The 23,855-nt window shown below is 38.3% G+C and overlaps 1 protein-coding gene and 1 non-coding gene across 2 annotated transcripts in view; both read left to right on the top strand.

Annotated features, from left to right (window-relative positions):
• Positions 1 to 2,588: 2,588 nt before the first annotated feature.
• UBE2K (ubiquitin conjugating enzyme E2 K) overlaps positions 2,589 to 23,855 on the top strand; it is a 72,713-nt gene continuing 51,446 nt past the window's right edge. Inside the window, exon 1 of the mRNA XM_043553190.1 lies at positions 2,589 to 2,997. Within this exon, the coding sequence (XP_043409125.1) occupies positions 2,935 to 2,997 (63 nt within the window). The 5' untranslated portion in view covers positions 2,589 to 2,934. The remainder of the gene's footprint in view (positions 2,998 to 23,855) is intronic.
• On the top strand, positions 17,149 to 17,302 carry LOC122479320. Its single transcript, XR_006296348.1, has one exon. It is a non-coding gene; the product is annotated as a U12 minor spliceosomal RNA (small nuclear RNA).

The raw sequence follows: 23,855 nt of genomic DNA, 5'->3' as shown, positions 1-23,855 counted from the left end.
GCCCTCCCCCATTCGCTCTCTATCTCTCTCTCAAAAAATAAAGAAATAACTATAAAAGTAAATTTTTTCTTTTGGAATAATTGTAGATTTATAGAAAAGTTTCAGAGATGCTTATGTACTCTTTACTTACTTCTATTAATGTTAAGTCTTACATAACCACAGTACCATGTCAAACTGAGAAATTAATATTGGTACAATACTATTAACTAAGTTACAGAATTTATTTAGATTTCACTAGTTAAGTCCTTTCAGTTCTAGGATCTAATTCAATACACCACATTGCATTTAGCACAGTGGGTTTTTTTTTGTTTGTTTTGTTTTTTACTTAAAATGTACTTTGGGAATTATCTCATATCAGTTAATATGCAGTTGCCTCATTCTCTGGAAGGACTGTAGAATGATTTTCTAGAAGTAGAATATCAGGATCAATGATTATGTGTATTTAAAAATGACCTAGCCTCTCTCCCCCAAAGAAATGACCATACTCTTCTAAGTAGACCACTCTGTGATTTGAGTGTTGCCAAGTTTCTTTGAAGTCCAAGATTAAGATTAGGGACTGAATGAAGCTGATAAATTTAAAGTACTCAAAACAGTTTTTGCACACTTCAAAATAATTACTTTTACTGTACCAACACAAATACACATAAAAATTGCATGATTTACATTACACCAATAACTCATTGTACCATGACCCACATGTATAGCTGGTTCCTCTTAGGACCACTAGGGGGCTCTGCTAGAAGGGTTTTTATAATTTATGTTAGTCCACTCAGGGAAATGTTTCCAAATGATGCTTTAGAATTCTGACCTCTTAAAACCTCAAAGACATCATATAGTCCAGCTTCCTTATTTTGCAGATGAGGAAACCAAGGTTGGCTAAGATAGCTAGCATGGAAGAGAGCTGGAATCAAAAATCCCCTCTAGGTTCGTGTGGCAGAAGTTCAAGAATTTCTTTTCCATGTGCCTCCACTTGAATGATTCACTGCTAATGGCTATTTCCTTACTGTTGCCATAACTTTAGTAATTTTTGCTAAGACTGTATTTGTGATATTGTTCTAGGATACTTTACTAATTGATTAGGAGAACGGAGTTCATGAAATGAAATAAAAACTTCTAAATAACCTTTTTTTTTAAGTTTAGAAAAAAATTTTTTAATTTTTTTTTTTTTTTTTTTTTTTTTACTTTTGAGACACAGAGAGACAGAGCATGAGCAGGGTAGGGTCAGAGAGAGAGGGAGACACAGAATCTGAAGCAGGCTCCAGGCTCTGATCTGTCAGAGCCCCACGCGGGGTTCGAACTCACGAACCGGGAGATCATGACCTGAGGACGCTCAACTGATTGAGCCACCCAGGCACCCCTAAATAACCTTTATTACTTATTTCGGAATGTTCTACTTAAAGTACCTCTCAGCACCAAAACCATATTGCTTACTGAAACCCTAGCAACCACTTTCAAATTGCCTTTTAAACTTACTTTCCACTTAAAACATTTTACACTTGGGGCGCCTGGGTGGCGCAGTCGGTTAAGCGTCCGACTTCAGCCAGGTCACGATCTCGCGGTCCGTGAGTTCGAGCCCCGCGTTGGGCTCTGGGCTGATGGCTCAGAGCCTGGAGCCTGTTTCCGATTCTGTGTCTCCCTCTCTCTCTGCCCTTCCCCCGTTCATGCTCTGTCTCTCTCTGTCCCAAAAATAAACGTTGAAAAAAAATTTTTTTAAAAACATTTTACTCTTATCTTCATTTGTTCATTCAATATTTATTGAGTGCTTACTAGTGCCAGACACCATCGTAGGCCCAAGGCTTACGGAAGTGAAGCTGCCCTTTCCACACCAGAAGCATGTATTTCTCCATTTTTCACTTTAATATACAAACCATTTTCACATGCTTTAGTGTAGTGGTTCTCCTAGTGTGGTCCCTGAATCAGTAGCAGGGGCAGCAGCATTTGAGAACTTGTTAAGAGATGCATGCAGATTGTTAGGCCCACCCCCCACACTAGGGATGGGGTCCAGGAATTTTTTTCTTTTTTTAGGAAGCTCTTCAGGGATTCTGATGTACACTCATGGTTAGAAACCATTAAAAGTCGGGATTAATTATCTAAGTAGTTCAAAGATCAACATCTGACTTCTAAGTCCATCTCAGGCATATCCAATGAGTACCTGTTTCAAATACACCTGCTGGGACCCAACAATGACCACTCTTAATTCAGTGATTTGTAGTACCTGGAATGATCGTAATAATACTGCCACCACAATGGCTTCAGAAGGAAAACGAGCGCAGTGGATTTTCTGGGCTTATACTAACAGCAAATGGGCCAGATCGAGTTCTGGAATGGTGTTTTTACAGACTAGACACAACCAGGCACATTAAGCCCGTGGGTTCTGGGACTGGCTGAGTCAGGACGGCGCTCACAGCCGAGTGGGGCCGCGTGAACCCGTTAGGTCGGGCTCAGCCTTCAGTCAAAGGCCACGGCTGGAAGCGACGACCACACCACAGAGGCTGAAGAGGGGCGGAGGCACAGGAGAGGACCCAAGAGGCCCGGGCAAGGCTGGCCAGCGCGGAAGCCGCACCCTCCTGGCCCCAGACGCCGGCAGGGCGGAGCCACGCGGCCGCAGCTCCGGCAGAGACGCGCTGCGCGGCGCGGCGCGGCGCGGCGCGGCGCGGGCTAGCGTTTGAGGCGTATGGGGCTACAACGGGAGCGGCTGCGCCGCTCGGCCGGGTCAGCGTCTTGCGCATGCGCGGATCCGGCGCCATTTTGGTGGCCGGGCGCGGAGGTGATTCCACACTGAGGAGAGCGCGGCGGCCGGGGTGGCGGTGGCAGCGTTCGTGTGCTCGGGTGTGAGTCGCCGAGGGAGGAGGCGGTGGTGGAAGAGGTGGCGGCGGTGGCGGTGGTCGTAGCGGTGGCGGAGGAGGCGGGTACGAATCAGCTGCGGGCGGAGACATGGCCAACATCGCGGTGCAGCGAATCAAGCGGGAGTTCAAGGAGGTGCTGAAGAGCGAGGAGGTCAGAAATGAACTCCCGGACATCCCCCACCTCAGCCCAGGGTGGGAGGGTTCTTCCAGTAGCGACTTCAATGTCCCCGGTAACCCCTGGGTGGCCCTCCTTGCGGTCGCCAATCTGCCTGTGGGGAAGCAGCAGTCTCCCCCTGCTTCCGTCGCCTTCCCCTCCCCTCCCCGGGCCCTGGGATGGACCGTCTCGCGGGCGGGTGGTCTGGAGAGGAACACGGTTTGGGGGGCAGATGGAGAAGGGGGCACTTCTTGGAGGGGTGTGAGCTCTAGAGAGAGCCCTGAGGCTGTGGCAACAGCTGGAAGTGTGGCTGTAGGGTGTGGAGGGAGCAGGCCGAGCCTGAGAAAACCCGGGAAGTGGGTTGGGGGAAGGGGAAAGGTGGTAACTGGATCCGGAGAGCCGCGCTGCTCAAAGGCCCACACTTTTAAGGGTATTCTATATTATAGCCTGTTTGGCCTCCACTGTCCTTTCCTTAGGGAAGGAAGGAACGGTAAAGGATCTTAGGTGTTGATGAAAAGAGACGATCAGAGTTACTCCTCTTAGTTCGGTGTTGGGAGAGAAGAGGAGACATAAGGAATACTATTTTATTTGAATGGGGGGATAAGGGAATTTTCACCTGAGGTAGGAAATTAATTCCAAATTAGATGATCTCGTTTTTACGCTCCCCCCCCCCCCCCCCAATTCCTAGGCTGCTTCTGTTGACATCTAAATCTTTTTGACTGGGTGAAGGCAAGTTGTTTGGTGTATTAAAGGCATTTAAATATTTTTCGTTAGGAAAAAATAATGGAGAGGATAAGTAGCTTATTTCAAAATACTGTTTACAAGTTACATATCAGAGTCTCTCTTAACACAATGCCTCTGTGACTGTTGGGTTGTGCCATGAAACTTCATTATGATGTCCCTCATAGTTAACTTCTTACTTTTGAAAAACAGCCCTATTTAAAATATGAGATTTCACCAGATATTAGTACATTATTATATCTCCTTATTGAGTAGGTTTATCCCGATGTAACCTGAAATTATTTAAAAAAAATTTTTTTTTTTTGGTCTCAAGCTGTTTTGAGTCCTGAGGAATTTAAATACTTTAGTGTTGGCCATATTTATGTATATAACATATTCACAACATCCTAGTTATTTGACTCAAAACTATGCAATTATCGGTACAATTTTTCATACCCAAATCAACAAGGATGTCAAGTTTTTCCTCCTTGGATTTAACAGAGATGAAAAAGTAATACTGAAATAGTTATTTTCAAGATGTCACATACCATTATAGAATGTATCATTGCTATTTGTATTTTTCTTATGTTGAACTTTGATAATCCCAAAGATTTGTGAAATTCAGCATTCTAAGTATGTGATGAGTAATTAACATAAATGATAACACTTGAGCTTTATATCACTGATTCTACAGTTATTATCTTTCCAATTAGACTTGGAGAATATAATTCTTTAAAATTACTTAAAAATAACAAATACTAGCAGATTTACTGAAGGTTGTAGTATATAAATAATGATCTGTTTTACAGAGCATGTGTATGAACTCTGACCTCTGTATTTGTTCAAGTGCCAAAACTCTGAATGGAAGGATGACTTTGTATTTTTTGTGGTACAGTGCAGAAATAGGGTCATAAATGTCTGTACTGATAAACAGTGAAACAATGATTCTAACTTTTTATTTGCAAGAAAATATATTCCAGCACAGTTGACATATATGTTCCTAGTGAAAGATTCATCTAATACTGTTGCCAACAGCCTAAAACATTTTTTCTATAAAGTTGTACATGCCTGAAACTTAATGTAAGACTTCTAATACTTTTTTTATTACTTAAAAATGGTAAGTTGCTGCTTGTAATTCATATGGTGTCTTTGCTTTATACGAGGAGGCTTTCACCATATTTTTAGTACTTCCAATTAAAGCTTAAAAAAATCTTGTATTGCTCTCGCAATGCCTATTGTTAAAATAATACTGCTCTTTATATGTAAGGGATGATGAGGGCTGGCTTCAAGTAAGCGTTGTAGTTTTTCAGACGAAGAGAACAGGAAATGCAAACACAAATTATTTTAAGAAGAGTGCCTTTATAAATTTGGAAGGAAACTTCTTCCAGAAAAGAAGTTGCAAAGAACATTAAGGAAAGGGTCAAATAATTTAATCTGGATTATAACCAATAAATAGCTTTATTTTAACCAATATTGTATTTCATCCTATTTTAGTAGGCCCAGTTCTATAAGTGTATTATGTTGGTTTTTTATTTGGAGCTCTTTGAAGGACTTGTACAATCCACATGTTTCCTTATTAAGTGTGTAAATGCAGTATTTTGAGCGCCTGGTCAAGTAATCAAGTATTTCATCATGTCATCTATGTAAATCTCCAGTTTACAAAGTTTGTTTCATATGCTTGTATTTACTAAGAATACTGACTGATTTAAGGGCTTTTTTTTTTTTTAAATTCTTTTATAAAGATAGCTGATATCTGCTGATTCTGACCTTAAGAAGTTATAAGTGGACATTCTTGGAGTGTGTTAATTAAAATATAGCCTCCAAGATAAATCAAATGTGAAAAGCAAGGTGCAGAATAGTGTGGAGGAGGCCACTATTTGTGTTGGAAGAAGGGGGAAATATGTGTATTTGTCTCTGCAGGTGAAAGGATTAGTGAGGAGAAATTGCTAAAATGTATTAGTTATGTATAAAGGATTTGGGTGTCTGGGGTAACTGGCGTCAGAGGATCCCTTTTGAATTTTGAGACATGCAGATATGTTATTTACTTAATAAATAAAGGCATCTAGGCCTTTTTTTCCTGGAGACTGTTTGGAAATCCATCCTTTTATGTGTCAGACATTAATTTTAAATCTGTGTGAATTTTAAGTAGTATTTCAAATTGCCAGGAATGGGAAATTGATTAAAGTACCTTTTATAGTTACTTTATGAGTCGAATTACATAAGTGTTGATTGTGAGGATATAATAAAACTATAATCTATATTCACAGATTGTGTTATTAATTATTATTGCTGTTAACAATAACCACTATTTGTAGAGTGGCTCTCAGTACCATTTATTTATGCATTATTGCTAATTTTCAAGAACAATTCTTTAAATTAGATTTCTTATTTCTTAGATGAGGAAATTGAGATTCAAAGAAGTTAGATAATTTGTCTGTAAACATACAGGTTTTGGGTTTGGATCTAGATCTCCTAGTTTTTATATTGTATCACACTGTCATGACTTTCCAAGGATAGGCATACTTTAATTATTTAAAAATAGTTGAGACTGGTTTGTGTTACTGGTTAAAGGATTTAAACCAATCTAATAGTTTAAACATTAAAATAAGTGTTACCTGTAATTAAAGATTTACTTGCATTTCAATACCCAAAATCCTTTTAAATTTGAAGCTCAGTGAAGTAAAATGCCCTTAGGTCAATGCACGTACTGTTGTTTGTTTTTGTGTTATATATTACCTGTAGTTTTTTCATATTGTAGCTGCACTTTGCTAACATTCTTTTTAGGATTCCAATAGGGAATATTTAAATCTGTGGCATTAAAAATTGGTTTCATGAAAACTGTTACTGTGTAAGTTTTCTTTTAAGTGTTTAAATGGATTTTGTATTTAGTGTCATTTTAAATTTAATATATTTTATCTATAGAGCTAGTAGGCAAATCTTTAGAAGTTAAAGTCTTGGTTACTGTAGACCATAGTTCCTCATTTTTGGCACTGTTGACATTTTAGGCTGATAATGAATTCTTTGCTGTGGGTGGCTCTCTGAGTTGTAGGATGTTAAGCAGTATCCCTGGCTTCTATCACTGGTGGCCGGTAGCATAGCCAACCCTCCTCCCTACCCTCCCTGCCAGTTATAAACTAAAAATGTCTGCAGACTTTGCCAAATGTTGAGAACCACTGCTATAGAAAAAACTCTTTAGAAGAACGTTTCAGACTATTAACTATGTAAGATGTGTGGTATAATTTATTGAAAGGATGAATGAACAGTAAAGGTACAAAAAAATTTTATAACATGGCTATTACTAGCTTTGAATGTTGTTTTAAGACTTTTAAGTTTTTCCCTTTGTAAATTAATGATCATCTTTTTCTTGTAAACTTTTTCCTTTTTGATTTAAAGAGAAAGGTGAAATTCCCTGCTGAAAATGAATGTAACCAGAATTTGAACGATATTTTTAATGAGTACAAAAGTGGTTTGCTTTCACAGTTACATAAGTTACAGCTCTGTATAACTTAAATAGTGTGCGTTATGGGGTTCTCTGTGTGGATTGAGTGAGGAAAGCTTTTGATTGGGTAAAAAAAAAAAAAAAAGGAGTCTGGCTCAATAATACTGTTTGGGTTGCATTTCTTGTTTTATTTCACTATTATAAAGATTTTGACCAGGCATAGCTTAAATTTTTTTTTTAATGTTTATTTATTTTTAAGAGAGAGAGCATGAGTGGGGGAGGAGCAGAGAGAGAGGGAAACACAGAATCCAAAGCATGCTCCAGGCTCTATGCTGTCAGCACAGAGCCCGACGTGGGGCTCGAACCCACGAACCATGAGATCATGACCGGAGCTGAAGTCGGGCACTCAACCGACTAAGCCACCCAGGTGCCTCTGATCAGGCATAGATTTAAATGCATAGGGGATTCCCTAGCATGTCACCGTTTTGTAAAGAATATGTGTTCTTATTTTCCAGTAAATAATGATATTAACAGTTATTGAGCATATTGACCATAGCCCCAAGAGACTTGGTTGGAGAGAGATTAAAACTTAGTTAAATACAAAGGGTAAATGTTATGGGAGTTCTGAGGGTGTGTGTTTGGAGGGAGGGTTTTTTTTTTTCTTTTTTTTTTTTAAGTTTTCATTTTAATTCCAGTTAGTTAACATACAGTGTTATCTTAGTTTCAGGTGTACAATATTGGAGGGAGGTTTTTGAGCTAGGGTCCAAAGGAAGGTTAAGATTGACCTCAAATTTCAGAAGACAGTGCCAGAGGAATTACAGGAATACTGGAATTTATAAGTACATTTTTTTTTTCTGTAGGCACCTGAATTGGAACTAGGGAGCAGAGATGATTGGTGAAAATTAGGCAAGAGACACATTTACATATTTTGAAAGATTGCATACACAGCCCTGATATACTGTAAGCATGGTTGTGGAATTAGCACCTAAGTATCTTCACTGTTATCTTTAGGAAAAAACACCTTTTTCATATCAAAGTAAAATTTAACAATAAGGTGTGACCAGCACCCAGATCAGATCTGAAACAATATTATAAGCACCATAGGAACCCCCAACTGCCCCTTTCTAGTCACTTTCTGACTTGTTTTTTGAGAGAGCGATGGAGACAGAGCATGGGAACAGGGGAGCGGCAGAGAGAGAATCCCAAGCAGACTCTACACTGTCAGTGCGGAGCCCGATGCAGGGCTCAAACCCACAAACTGGGAGGTCATGATCTGAGCTGAAACCAAAGGTCAGACACTTAACTGACTGAGCCATCCAGGCGCCCCACTTTCCTGACTTCTAATAGCACAGATTAACTTTAAATATGTTTGAGTAAAGAATAGACACAAGTGTATACTATATGTGTTTTAATTTTGAAGGTTTTCAAAAGATAACCTTTAAAATATTTGTTCAAAAAATATATTAGTGGTGTGTGTGTGTATATATATACATATACATACACATACATAACGTGTACAGCAGACTATTGGCGATGAAAAAGAATGAAGTCTTGCCATTTGCAACAATGTGGATGGAACTACAGCGTATTATGCTAAGCAAAATATCAGAAAGACAAATACATGATTTCACTCAAGTGGAATTTAAGAAACAAAACAGATGAACATAGGAGAAGAGAAGGGAAAAGAAGATAAAAACAGGGAGGCAAACCATGAGACTCTTAAATACAGAGAACAAGAAATTGAGGGTTACTGGAGGGAAGGTGGGTGGGGGATGGGCATTAAGGAGGGCACTTGCTGGGATCAGTACTGGGTGTTGTAGGTAAGTGAAGAATCACTGGATTGTACTCCTGACACCAATAGTACACTGTATGTTAATTTGAATTTAAATTAATAGTGTACTATATATATCTACTCATATATACTATATACTACATATAATAGTGTCTTAGAAAACATGTTAAAATGCATGGAGTATTAGAATTGAAAGACACCATACATCTAGGCCAAATTCCTCATCTATAAGATCAGGAAACAGGCCTAGAGAGAGATTGATTGTTGTTCAGTGACACAGATCTGGTTAACTAACCCAGGCTTTTTGCATACCAGTCCATTCCACCCTTTATATATGGTCACTTTACTGGGCTTTTTTTTTAATGTTATTTTTGAGAGAGAGTGAGGAAGGGACAGAGAGAGGAGAGGAACAGAGGATCCGAAACAGGCTCTGTGCTGACAGCAGCGAGCCCAGTGGGCTCCAGCTCATGAACATGAGATCATGACCTGAGCCAAAGTCAGATGCTTAACCAACTGAGCCACCCAGGTGTCCTGGTACTGTTTTTTTTCATGAATAATACTATAAATGCTAATAAAACTTCAAGTAAGAGTGACAATTTAATATTGGCTATTGTATTTAAGTATATCTTGCTTTTTTTTCCCCTTTCAGTGTTGGAACTTAAATTTGGGAGGAGGCAGAGATATTTCACTCCTTAAGCATGATACAGTAAATTTAGCTTAGTGATTAAGAGCGTGGGCTTCAGAATTTGATTTGATTTGAGTCCTGACTTTTCTACACTTAACCTGTAGCACTGATTCTGTATCTTAGTTTTCTTATTTGTAAGAATGTAGGAAGATGAAGAGCATCTGAACAGTGCTTAGATCAATGCCTAGGACATATAAATGAATAGCCTATAAGATACCAAAGTTAGTGATATGTTCATATTCTGCTTATTGTTGTTCTTGGATCCTTCAGTGGTGTAGTGATAGCTCTATGAGAATTTGCCTCAAGAAAAGATTTAAGATGAAGGAGCTTTAGTACTTCTGATAGTGATTCTTTGTCATCTGTTTGCAAACAACCTGTGGCCAAGGGGAATTCAGAAGAATATATCTGGGTTTTGTTCTCAAGGTGTTAATCTTTCTTTAGGAGACAGTTAAAAATTGGGGAAGAGTTTGTTAAAATGTGATCTTTTTAAGTGAAAAAGAAATACATTATTTGGAAGCCTTTCAGATAATACAGTGGATTATTTGGGATTTCTTGATATGGCTTTGGTTGCTTTGAACTGAACTAAGAAAACCAGATTCTAATTCTATGGTCTATGTAATCTTCAATCTCTTTGTAAAATTCCTAATTTATTTTTTATTTATTATTTTTTTTAAATTCCTAATTTAGGGGCGCCTGGGTGGCTCAGTTGGTTGCGCGTCCGACTTCGGCTTGGGTCACGATCTCGCGGTCCGTGTGTTCGAGCCCCGCATCGGGCTCTGGGCTGATGGCTCAGAGCCTGGAGCCTGCTTCCGATTCTGTGTCTCCCTCTCTCTCTGCCCCTCCCCCGTTCATGCTCTTTCTCTGTCTCAAAAATAAATAAACATTAAAAAAAAATTTTTTTTAATTCCTAATTTAAAATTGGGTCTCGGAAGCTAGAAAGTGGCAGTCACATCCATCTAACATCCGTGGTGGTCTCTTAGTAATTCTGAGATGAGATAACTTCATTTCATCCAAAATTCTTGCCCTTTTTCTTCCTTTAGTTCTTTGTTTTTATTACAAATTTAAAATAATAAATACCTATAGTTGAATGCATGTTGTCTGCCATTTTATGTGTATGGCAGCCTTATGAGATTGATGTTATTCTTGTTTTCCAGATTAGAAAATTGGAGCTCTGAAGAAACTAAATAATTTACTCAGTATCAAGCAATTTATCGGTGGAACAGGGGTTTGAAACCAGGTCTCTGACTCCCAGACATTTACTGATTAAGGTGTAAAAAAGAGTGTACAATCATATCTTCTGCTTGCTTCCTGCTCATTATTATTAAAGATTTTTTTTAAATTATGGAATATTTTACACTTAGAAGTTTAGAAGACAGTCGGTGTGAACATCTTTTATGTCCATGGTATAGATTTAACAGATCTTAACTCTCTCATACTAGATTAACTCTTAACTCTCCCCTCTCCCCCAAGAAATAAAACAAAACATACAGATGAAGATCACTTTGTAACCTTTTCCCTATTCCATTCTCTTAGAAGTAATCACGTGCAGAAGATGGTCTATATCCTTTCCATTCATACTTTTGTTTTTACTATTGAAACCATAGTATTTTTGAGTGTAAAAATACTTTTTAGTGTTTTTAAAAGTTTAAAAAATTTTTTTCATAGTTGACTAATACTTTTCTTCTTAGCCTTTTTTTTTTTTTTTTTTTTAGAATTTGTCCATGGCAATGCATATTGCTTTAGTTCTTTAAATTATGTAGAATTCCACATCAGGTTTTGTTTGTTTCTTTATTCATTCTCAGTGGGCAGCATGAACTTTCAACATTTAGCCCTTTAAAAAAAGAGAAAAAAAAAAAGAAAAAAGCAAACATTATTATGTTTTCTTGGGCACATAAGAATTTTCCTAGGAAGTAGAATTGCAGGATCTGCGTGTGTTTTGCATCTTTTACATCACTGGGTGTTGCTTCATTGTTCTATGGATGATTGTATCATTACACTTCTCTAGTGGTGTATAGGTTCTGGTGACCTGACATTTGTAAGACTTAGATTTTTGTCAGGGCCCCTGGGTGGTTCAGTTGTTTAAGCGTCTGACTCTTGATTCCAACTGTTAATTTTGTCTCAGGTCATGATCTTGGGGTTTGAGAGATTGAGCCCCATGTGGGGCTCTGCTCTCATAGTGAAGAGCCCACTTAAGATTCGTTCTCTCTCTCTCCCTCCTTCTCCCCCCCTTCTCTCTCTCTCTCTCACACACACACACACACACACACACACACACACACACACACACAAAATAAGCATAAAAAAAAGGACTCAGATTTTTGTCAGTCTGATGGATGTGGAATTGTAGCTTATTCTAATTTTAATTTCCTTCACCAGTAGAGAGATTAAGCATATTTTTGTGTTTATTGGCCATTAGGCGTTCTTTTGTGAATTTGGTGTTTTCATTCCTTACCCATTTAAAAAAATTTGGATAGTTTGTATTTTTCTTATTGATTTGAAGAAATTCTTTATGTATTTATATGTATATGTATTTACATTATGTGACTTTTTTTTAACTTTTGTGCTCTTTTAAAATTGTGGTATGCTATACATGTAAAACTTAAACATCTTGTATATTTTTAAGTGTACAGTTTTAACGGCATTCATTAACATTGTACAACCATTACTACCATCCATTTCCAGAACTCATTTCATCTTGTAAAACTGTGAAATTCCCACCAAAAACTCTTTACTTCTTTGTTGCCCAGTCCTGGAATTCATCACTGTACTTTTTGTCTATGAATTTGACTATTACATGTTATTTGTCCTTTTATGACTGTCTTATTTTGCTTAACTTTGTCATATTTATTATCTAACAAGTTTAATTTTTAAGTAGTCACATTTTTTGGGCAGTACCTCTGCCTCAGTTGAGTGTGCAACTCGATCTTGGGTGAGTTCAAGCCCCACATTGGGGGTAGAATTTACTTGAAAGAAAGCAAGAAGTCACATTTTTCTATCTTTTCCTATATGGTATGCTTTTTGTATTTTGTTTAAGAAATCTTTTCCTACTTTGATTATTTTAAAGATATTCTATGCTTGGTTATAGGAACAAATATAGGTTATATTCCCTGTTTTTGTTTTTTTTTTTTTTTAGCGTTTATTTATTTTTGAGAGACAGAGAGAAACAGAGCACAAGCAGGGGAGGAGCAGAGAGACAGAGAGAGAGGGAGACACAGAATCTGAAGTAAGCTCCAGACTCCCCAGCTGTCAGCACAGAGTCTGACATGGGGCTTGAACCCACGAACCGTGAGATAATGACCTGATCTAAAGTCAGATGCTTAACTGACTGAGGCACACAGGTGTCTCCCCACCCCACCACCCCCAGTAACTTCTGCGTTCAGGCTTTTATCCTGACCATATCATATGGAAGCTACTTCAGCCATTACCAGTATCTTCCGATACATCAGACTAACTTCTCAGCGGTCCATTTTGTATACCTTTCACTTCCATTTCTGTATCAGAACTTGCCTCTTTTGGTTACTCTGATCCTGCTTTTCTGGTTTTCCTTGAATACTATCATTTATTTTTTGTTTTTGTTTTGAGAGATCACATATGCACTCGAGCAAGGGAAGGGGACAGAGGAGCAGAGGGGGAAAAAGAATCTTAGCAGGCTTCCTGCCTAGTACAGAGCCCGATTCAGGGCTTGATCTCATGACCATTAGGTCATGACCTGAGCTGAAATCATGAGTTGGACACTTATCCAACTGAGTCACTCAGGGGCCCCTGTGTCACTACTCTTGGTAAGTTGATTTCTTCTCCCATTCTCCATTTATCTTCTAAATCTTTGTTTCCTCTTTTATATTCCTTTTAAACACTCTAGGTCAGGTTTGCAAAGCTCAGATGGGCTATTTATAGTAAAACTGTTTGCTTATTTACACTTACTTCTCTGCAACCTCTGTTCAACCCTCCTAGTGCCACGCCACAGAATTTAATTTTTAAAATGTGATCTTGTCATTTTCCTTTAGGTTTTCTACTGCCCATTGTACAAAGTCAAAACTTGTGTACTTTTGTTATAGTCTATCTTTCCTGACCTATATCCTGTCAAGTCTCAACACAGTTGCATGCCTACATGTACTTCACTCTCTCAGACCTTCAGCTACACTAAATTGCATACTGTTTAGTGCTGTGTCTGCCTGGGATAAGCCCTTACCTCCTCCTTTGCCTTTTGAAATTTACTTACCCTAAGATGCCTCTCCTGATAAATCTCTCATGAAAACAGTTTACTTTTGTTCTCCAGTGTCACTTAGGATTTTGTTAGAGCAGTTACTGTATTGGTAACTGTACATATGTTTTTCTGCTCCTACTCGATATCATTGAGCTCCTTGAGATACTTACTCATCTTTATTTCTTCACCTTGTATAGTGCCTGGAATGTAGTGTGGGCTTAGTAACATTTAAAATAAGCCACGGTGCTTGGATGGCTCAGTCAGTTGAGTGTTCAACTCAACTCAGGCCATGATCTTACGGGTCTTGAGTTCTAGCCCCACCTTAGGCTTTGTGCTGGCAGCATGGAGCCTGCTTGGATTCTCTGTCTCCCTCTCTCTCTGCCCCTCCCCTGCTCATGCTTACTCTTTCAAAAATAAACATTAAAAAAACATATTTTAAGCCAAAAAAAACTTTGATAGGCACCTAATATTTTTTTGGAGCTGCTGTCCAAAGTGCAAAACCTTTGCATAGGTTTAGGGCAGGCCTGTTAACTCGGTTAATTATTTTCAGCCTTTTTGCAATTACATATTTTTCTAGTGATTACAAATGCAGGACTAGTATATGTAACCTTCTCTCAAGTGACTGGGTATTTTTAGGTTTCTTTGTTTTGTGTGGACTCTCCTATTTGGAATTGGCATACTCAAGTGTAGATTTCTGATACTATTGCTTTTCAGCAGTGATAATACATTTTGTGCTTCATTTTTCTTAAATCATTTTGTAGTAGTTCCTTTTTTCTTTAAATATATAGAATATACTGAAGTTTATGCATCTGTTGAACATTTGGTTATTTTCCAGCTTTTGCTGGTGTACATGGGTAAGAATTTTGGGTGTGTATCTTAGAGTCATTGGGTGTTTGAATGAGGTATTAGGTGGTTAGATGTGTCAGACATTGTATCTATAGGCTTGCTCATACTTTGGCTATATCCTTAGGTGTTTACTTAGGTGCTTTATCTCTATCTGCTGGCTCTTAGGAACTGTGAGTGTGAGTCATTGAAGGAAGAGACTTATCTTACATTTTCAGTTCTCCATTGTTTAGCACACTGCCAGGTAAGCAGGAAGCACTTGTTTTCCCACATGAGTTTAAGGACTTTTTTAAGTGCCAGGGAGCTCATCCCCAATCACTGTAAAAGTAATACTGCTTATTCTGCTTCTGAGACTAGGGACTTTATAGTATATTGATAAAGGTGGCCTCTAGACGAAGTTGGGTTTCTGTTTAAGTGTTGATAATGTAGTCAGGTTGTGATTTGGGGTAATAGTGAAAGCCAAAAACTGGGAAATAAGATGGTGGAAAGGCAATCTATTTTTGTTTTATTCTGTAGTTTTCCCTGTTAAAGATTTCAAGGAGCATCTATTCAATATTATATATGACATCGTCTGTATCAGTGTGGGTTAACTCTTAAGTTTACGTTTTCTCCACTTATTCAACAAATATTTATTGAATGCCACCTATGTTTGTTAGTAAGATATGGTCTATGCTATTATGGACTAAATTATGGTCTAGTAAGGCAGTGACACATTGACAATTGTATGTATGTTTGTTGAGTTTAAATAAGGAGAACTGTGGGGGTGAGGTAACCTAACCTCAGGGAAAGAGTTCCTAGGGAATAACCCTTAAACTGAAACTTGGGAGGGTAAATTGGAATTAACTTAGTCATACATTAGGAATCAATTCTTATATGCCTATAGAAAGCACTAATAATCATTATACAGTCAAGAATGTAGAACCATTTAATTACTTTTCCCTTTTAAATAAATAGCCAATTTTTGTGAATACAAAAGTAACACATACTTGCTTATTGGATTTTGGAAAATACATAGAACTATAATAAAGTAAAAATTATGTGTAATCCTACCCCTGGGGATAATCCTTTTCTTATGTTTTTGTTTTGTTTGTGATATATTTTAGATATACAGAGAAACATCTTAATTTTGGTTATTTCCTTCCATTGGTTTTTAATGTATGTTCATATATACACGTATTTAGAAGTGGTTTTTTTGTTTTTTAAGCGAGGCTTTTCTTAAAATGTTTATTTTTTTAAAATTCTTTTATTATTTATTTTTGAGAGAGACAGGGTGTGAGCAGGGGAGGGGCAGAGAGAGAGGGGGAGACACAAAACCGAAAGTAGCTCCAGGCTCCGAGCTGTCAGCACAGAGCCCAACACGGGGCTTGAACTCCCAAACCATGAGATCATGACCCGAGCTGGCTGAGCCACCCAGGTGCCCCTAATGTTTATTTTTGGGAGAGAGACTGAACGTGAGCGGGGAGGGGCAGAGAGAGAGGGAGACACAAAATCCAAAGCAGGCTTCAGGCTCTTCTGCTGTCAGCATGACGTGGGGCTCGAACCTGTGGACCGTGGGATCATGTCCTGAGCTAAAGTTGGATGCTTAACCGACTGAGCCACCCAGGCACCCCCATATTTAGAAGCTTTTAAAAGACCTTTGAATATAATTCGAATTTGACTTGCATCCCAGATTTGTAATTTTTAATGTCTTTTAGTCATTTGAAGCTGTCTTTCCCTACTAGAGTCCCTACTCTTGAGAAGCTCTAAAGTAAGCATCATGGCTCCTCTTTGTATCATCAGTATCAACACGTCTTTAATTTATTTAACAAATATTTGAAGGCTTCCTTTATGCTAGGTATTGATATGTGCTGAGAATATAGTGATGAGTGGGGCAAGGTAAGACAGACAAGTGATAAAAGTGCGGAGAAATAGGTTGTATAGATGAAATTAATTAGTTGGGTTTTTTTTAATGTGTATTTTGAGAGAGAGCGTGCGTGCGCACAGGTGTGAGGGGGCAGAGTGAGGGAGACGTTGAATCCCAAGCAGGCTCCATTCTGTCAGCGCAGTGAGATCATGACCTTAGACTAAATCAAGAGTCAGATGCTTAATCGACTGAGCCATCCAGGAGCCCCTAACTGGTTGTTTTTGATTGGATGTTTAGAAAAGGCCTTTCCTAAGACTTTAGACTTAAATTGAGATCTTAATGATAAAGCTTGTTTCTAGGGGAAGAAAATTCCAGATCAGAGGAAATAGTTAATACAAAACCCATAAAGTAGGAATGAATTTGATATGTTTAAGCAAGCAAAAGGAGGTTATTGTAGCTGGAGTACTGTAGGTAAGAGGCAGAGAATGACGTAGGCAGGAGCCAGATGACATAAAACTTCTAGGCCCAAAGTAACGAGTTTGTATTTTAAGTGACTCTAAGAGCCATTTGAGGATTTAAAGAAAAAAAAGAACAAAATTTTTGTTTTTAAAAGACCACTTTGATGCCTTAAACTTCTGAGTAAGAAAAATAACGATTTGGGTGATGCCTGAATCCTCACTGCTAACGTGAGATGAGATGAATTTCTGAGTGGGTAAAGGTTGCCCCTAAGGTGACCTGCCTGTTTTGTGGGATCCTTGGGAGTCAGGATCTGCCTGTCCCCCCTTAAAAAAAAAAAAGACCACTTTCACTGCTGTGTGGAGAATGTATTAACCAAAGATGTAAGGAAGAAGGATTTAGGAGTTAGGGGTTGAGTTTGGCTGGATGTAACCAAAGAAATGGTAGTAGTGGGTTAAACAACATGTAAAGTCAAGAGAGAAGTATCCTAGAGTTGTGTGGTTAGAGGTTTTACAGTGTTAATAGACTACTAACTTTCAATTTACCAGTAGGAGTTTGACCCTTGTCCTTAAACTCTCAAAATGCCTGGCAGAGGTTCAGACAACATTTCTGAATTTTCAGAAAGGGAAACGCATTACCTACATGTCCAGCTGAGTTCACCCTTTTCAAAGAGCTTTCTGAGAAATCCCATTCAGTGACTTCTGTTTTTATTTATTTTTTATCCAGGATTGTGTCATAATTTCTTGGTTTAAGGAAGACTAGGAAATGTTTTTAGCGGAGCACATTGCTCCCCAGTTAAAATCAGCATTTCATTAGTAAGGAAAAAGAAAAGAAAATTGGTTAGGCATTTTGTCATGTGGGGGTGGGGATTGGCAGGAATGAACTTAGGAAGATTATTTGGGAAGCCTTTCTAGATAGCGTAGGCAAGAGATGATTGTAGCTTGGGGTTATGATAGAATAGGAGGCTGAAGAGAAGTATTTGGAATATGTTTTAAAGGTAGGGTCACAAGAGCTTGCTGATGTTACAGATGAAAAGTGAAGAAACGAGAAAAACACCTAGACTTTTGTCTTTAGCAACCAGACAGATGATGCTGCTAATTTCTGAGATGGGAAAGAGTGGGAAGAGCACATTGAAATTGTCTGGGAAGATTAAGATTTTTGCTTTGTTCTTGTTAAGTTAAAGCTTAGACTGGATGACTTAACTCTAGGAGAATTTAGTTAGAAAAGGAGGGAGTCTGGGACAAAGTCCTGGTTTTTGTCATGGACCCCTAGCATCTTTTGAAGTTGAGCCTAGAAGAAACAACAAAAGATAAGAACAGTGAACTATTAGTGATATATTAGGAAAACCAGGGAGTATGGTATCATTGAAACCAAGAGAAGATAGAATTCCGAGTGTGGTCAACTTTATTATGGTGCTGAGTGGGAGAAATGACATTGAATTTGAGATGCAGTGATTATTGATGACCTTGACTGGAATATTTTCATTGGAATGCTGAAGATGGAGTTATGATTGGAGAGAGTTAGTAAAAGAAAATGAGATAAGGAACTGACACCTTAAAAAGCTAAAGCAACTTTTTTAAGGCTTTGCTTTGACAGAGGAGCAGAGAAGAGAGGGGGAGCTGCAGAAGAATATGACTTCAGAGATCTTTATTTTTTTTAAATGCTTCTTTATTTTTGAGAGAGAGAGAGACACAGAGTGAGAGTGGGGGAGGGGCAGAGAGAGGGAGACACATAATCCAAATCAGGCTCTAGGCTCTGAGCTGTCAGCACAGAGCCCCATGTGGGGCTCAAACCCACAAATTGTGAGATCATGACCTGAGCTGAAGTCAGACGCTTAACCAACTGAGCCATCCAGACACCCCAGCTTCAGAGATCTTTAAAAAAAATTCTGAGGGGCACCTGGGTGGCTCAGTCGGTTAGTCCTGCAACTAACTCTTCATTTCTGCTCGGGTCATGATCTCACGGTTCATGGGTTCGAGCCCTGCATTGGGCTCTGCACTGACAGTTCAGAGCCTGCTTAGGATCCTCTCTGCCCCTCCCTGCTTGTGCTCTCTCTCTCTCTCTCAAAATAAATAAACTTAGGGATGCCTGGGTGGCTCAGGCGGTTAAGCATTTGACTTCAGTTCACATCATGATCTTACGGTCCATGAGTTTGAGCCCTGCGTCGGGCTCTGTGCTGTCAGTTCAGAGCCTGGAGCCTGCTTCGGATTCTGTGTCTCCCTCTCTCTCTACCCCTCCCCCACTCACGTTCTATTTATATCAAAAAATGAATAAACGTTAAAAAAAATTTAAAAATAATAAACTTAAAAATTGATATTGATTATATTTATGTGTTGATGGATGGGAGAAATTGATTATACTAGAGAAAGGAGGAGTAATTGAATGTGTAAAGTTCTTGAGAAGAACGGAGGGGTGGTATCACTAGCATAAATGGAGGGATTAATCTGTAATAGGAGCAAAGACACTTAGGGCAAATGTTAAGTTTTCATTTGGGATTTGTGGTCTTCACTTGAACATGAGACCAATTAATGATGGTTGTGTGTTATTGTCCCCAACCCCAGCAGTGCTGCTTCAGGCAGACACAGAAAGGATTTTTGTTTTTTGTTTTCAAGTTAATTGGGGAATAAGTTTAACTAGCAGTGGGGCTTTGACTTATGAGTACCTCGAAGGAACAAAAGCACCAAGGTTTGCAAGGGAGTGATTGATAATGAGGGAGAATGGTGATGTTCGATTAAGCCAGCTAGTAGCTAGGTTTGGAGTACTAAAGTGAACTTGATTTCAAGAATTTCGGAATCTGAGAAACTTGAAATGGATTTCAGAGAAGGTGCAATTTTGGTGATGACAAAATCAAGTGTATGGCCATGGGTTTAAGATCTTATGGTCTGTAAATATCAGAAGCACAGTCTTTGTTTCCTTGTTCTTTTTTGAGAATTTAGAAATGTACAAAGATGACACATGTAAGCAACAATCTCATCAGTCACAGATATCTGTTGCTATTACCATCCTTTTTTTCTTTATACCAAATCATACTAAGTATTGTTACATACTAAGTATTGTTTTGTACTTTTTTCTCTTAATATATCTTGTATTTTCTGTGTGACATTAAATATTCTTTTAAAATGTTTACTATTTAGGGGTGCCTGGCTGGCTCAGTTGGTGGAGTATGCAACTCTTGATCTCGGGTTGTGAGTTTGAGCCCAAATTTGGGTGCAGAGATTACTTAAAAATAAGATCTTTACCTGGATGGCTCAGTGGGTTAAGTGTCCAATTCTTGATTTCAGCTTAGGTCATGATCTCATGGTTTGTGAGTTTGAGCCCCATGTTGGGTTCAGTGCTGACGGTGCAGAGCTTGGTTGGGATCCTCTGCCCTTTCTCTGCCTCTCCCCTGCTCATTCTCTTTCTCTCAAAAATAAACTTTTTAAAAAGTTTAAAAAAAAAAATAGGGGTGCCTGGGTGGCTCAGTTGGTTAAGCATCCGACTTTGGCTGAGGTCACGATGTCACAGTTGGTGAGTTCCAGTCTTGCGTCAGGTTCTGTGCTGACTTGTGTCAGGCTCAGAGCCTGGAGCTTGCTTTGAATTCTGTGTCTCCCTCTCTCTCTGCCCTCCCCTGCTCACACTGTCTGTCTCTCTCAAAAAAAAGCCATTAAAAATTTAAGTAAAAATAAATAAAATCTTTAAAACAAAATGTTTACTGTTTAAATATTATAATTGGAATTGCTATTTAATTTAAATACTATTAAATAAATAGTATTTAATACTATTAATAAATAGTATTAAATATTAATAGTAAGTTACATATTTAATATTTGGTATTGCCTGACTAAACCATCCTTTTTTTTTATTATTTATTTTTTTTAAGTTTTATTTATTTTTTTATTTTTATTTTTTTTTTTTAAATTTTTTTTCAACGTTTATTTTATTTTTGGGACAGAGAGAGACAGAGCATGAATGGGGGAGGGGCAGAGAGAGAGGGAGACACAGAATCGGAAACAAGCTCCAGGCTCTGAGCCATCAGCCCAGAGCCTGACGCGGGGCTCGAACTCACGGGCCGCGAGATCGTGACCTGGCTGAAGTCGGACGCTTAACCGACTGCGCCACCCAGGCGCCCCCTTTAAGTTTTATTTAAGTAATGTTTACACCCAACATGGGGCTTGAACTCCCAACCCCAAGATCAGGAGTTCTATGTTCTTCCCACAGAGCCAGCCAGGTGCCCCTAAACCATTCTTTTTTTTTTTTTTTTTTAAATTTTTTTTTTCAACGTTTATTTATTTTTGGGACAGAGAGAGACAGAGCATGAACGGGGGAGGGGCAGAGAGAGAGGTAGACAAAGAATCGGAAACAGGCTCCAGGCTCCGAGCCATCAGCCCAGAGCCCGACGCGGGGCTTGAACTCACGGACCGCGAGATCGTGACCTGGCTGAAGTCAGACGCTTAACCGACTGCGCCACCCAGGCGCCCCTTTTTTTTTTTTTTTTTTTTTTGTTGAACATTTAAAAGTTATTTTTTCCACTGTGTGTGTGTAGAGAGAGAAAATGGAATATCTTTACATAATTTTTATATGAGTTTATTTTCCTAAGATAGATTTCCTGGAAAAAAGTTACTGGGTCATAGTGTCTGAACTTTTCATATGCTTATGACCAAAGTGCTTCCCAGAAAGTTTGTTGTCAATTTCTGTAGTACTGGCACTGCATGAGGCAGCCCATTTCATCATATTCTCACCATTAATACAATCTTTTTTTAAAGTCAAATAGAAAAATCAATTGTCCAATTTTATTTTTTTATTTAAGTTTTTATTAAGAAAACTTTTGGGGCACTTGGGTGGCTCAGTTAGTTGAGTCTGGCTTTAGCTTAGGTCCTGATCTCACAGTTGTAGGTTCAAGCCCCACATCGGGCTCTGCTGACAGCTCAGAGCCTGGAGCCTGCTTCAGATTCTGTGTGTGTCTCTCTCTCTGCCCCACCCCCGTTGTGCTGTCTCAAAAATAAGTATTTTAAAAAATTTAAAAATTTTTTTCAAGTGGAAATTTGAAATATACTTACATTCTCACTACCTAGGTTGAACAATTGTTAATGTTGCTGTTATGAAGATAATTCACTACCAAAATCTTGAGCATATATCTCCTAAAAATAATACTCTTTTATGTAACCATGGTATCATTATCCTATCTAAGAAAATGTTAATTCCTTGATATCTAATATTCATATTACCTCAGGTAACTAAAAACTGTTTTCATAGTTTTTTGGGGGGCGGAACAGGATCCACTTACAGTTTACAAATTGCATATGGATGTAATTTTTAGTCTTTTAAAATTTACACTGGTTCTCCCCCCACACCCTTCTTTTTTTTCCTTTTTTTGACACTGAAAATCCTGGAGATTTCCTTATGGTGGTGCTTTTTATATTTATTATAAACTGGGAGTTTATGTGTAAAGCTTTGACTAGGTTCAGTTAGACATTTTTGACAAGTATAGTATATAGTTCATACTGAGTCAATTTAATAGATCTGTAATAATATCAGGTTGTTTAGTGATGCTAGGTCAGTTGGATCTTGCCTGAGTCAGTTATTTCATTGGGGGTTGCAGAAATTTGGTTTTCCTAATTACCAATTTTACATTTGTATAGCTAATTATATATATATGTATATATATGTGTATATATATATATAATACGTCTACATATTATATATACGTATATGCACACACAGTATTCTTTTAGAAATGAGTTTTCTGTCACCAACTGGAATGAAAATTATTATTAAAGATTTGGTATAATAGTCATCTCCACTGGCAATAAATGGTTTTCCCCTTTTTCTTTCTTTCTTTCTTTCTTTCTTTCTTTCTTTCTTTCTTTCTTTCTTTCTTTCTTTCTTTCTGTCTGTCTTTCTAAGTTCATTTATTTTGAGAACTAGAGAGAGAGTGTGAGCAGGGGAGGGGCAGAGAGGGAGAGAGAGAATCTCAAGCGGGCTTGGCACTGTCAGGGCAGAGTCTGACTCAGGGCTCTAACAAACTGTGAGATCATCACCTGACCCCAAGTCAAGAGGCACTTAACCAACTGAGCCACCTAGGTGTCCCATCCTCTTTCTCTTTCTTATCAGTGTGTGGATGTCTTAGTCCACCTGTGTTACCATAACAAAATGTCATAGACTGGATGGCATAAACAAAAATTAATTTTCTAACAATTTTATTAGAGTTGGAGACTTCCAAGTCACAGCTTCAAAAGCAATTTGAGATTTGTTTCAGTTGTTTTAAAGTTTTGTGGTTAAAATAACATTTATGCAAAATAAATTCATGTTGAATTTTATGAAAGTGTTTGTGTTTAGGGGTGCCTGGGTGGCTCAGGGTGTCCAACTCTTGATTTCAGCTCAGGTCATGATCTCACAGTTCCTGTGATTGAGCCCAACCTTGGCTCTGTGCTGACAGTGTGGCACCTGCTTGGGATTCTTTCTTTCCCTCTTCGCCCCACCCCTGCTTGGTGCACATGCACTCTCTCTCAAAGTAAATAAACTTAAAAAAAAAAGTGTTTAGATGGAAGGATTACTCTAAGTGGTAGAAGTAATAGTATAGTTTGTCTTTCCTTTTTTTAAGAAAACTAATTTTGTCTCAGTTTTAGATACATATTCTTTGTCAAAGTAAAGGCTGTATTTGTCAGATTAAGGCATTTCCAGATACCTTTTTGATAAAAGTTTTCATGGAGTGAAGTCATTCTTGAATTCTTAGAATAAATCCCTCTTGGTCATAGTGAATAGTACTTTACATTTGTAATGGTATATCAACCAAGATTTTACTCAGAGTTGTATGTCTTTTTGGTGAGACTTGCCTGTATTTGTTCAGAATTGGCCTGGTTAAGTTTGGGGGCATCAAAACCATATTTATTTTAC

This window comes from Prionailurus bengalensis, chromosome B1 (assembly GCF_016509475.1).
Source record: "Prionailurus bengalensis isolate Pbe53 chromosome B1, Fcat_Pben_1.1_paternal_pri, whole genome shotgun sequence".
NCBI lineage: Eukaryota > Metazoa > Chordata > Mammalia > Carnivora > Felidae > Prionailurus > Prionailurus bengalensis.
The sequence above is the reverse complement of the archived record's forward strand: the minus strand, read 5'-3'. Positions and strand labels throughout refer to the sequence as shown.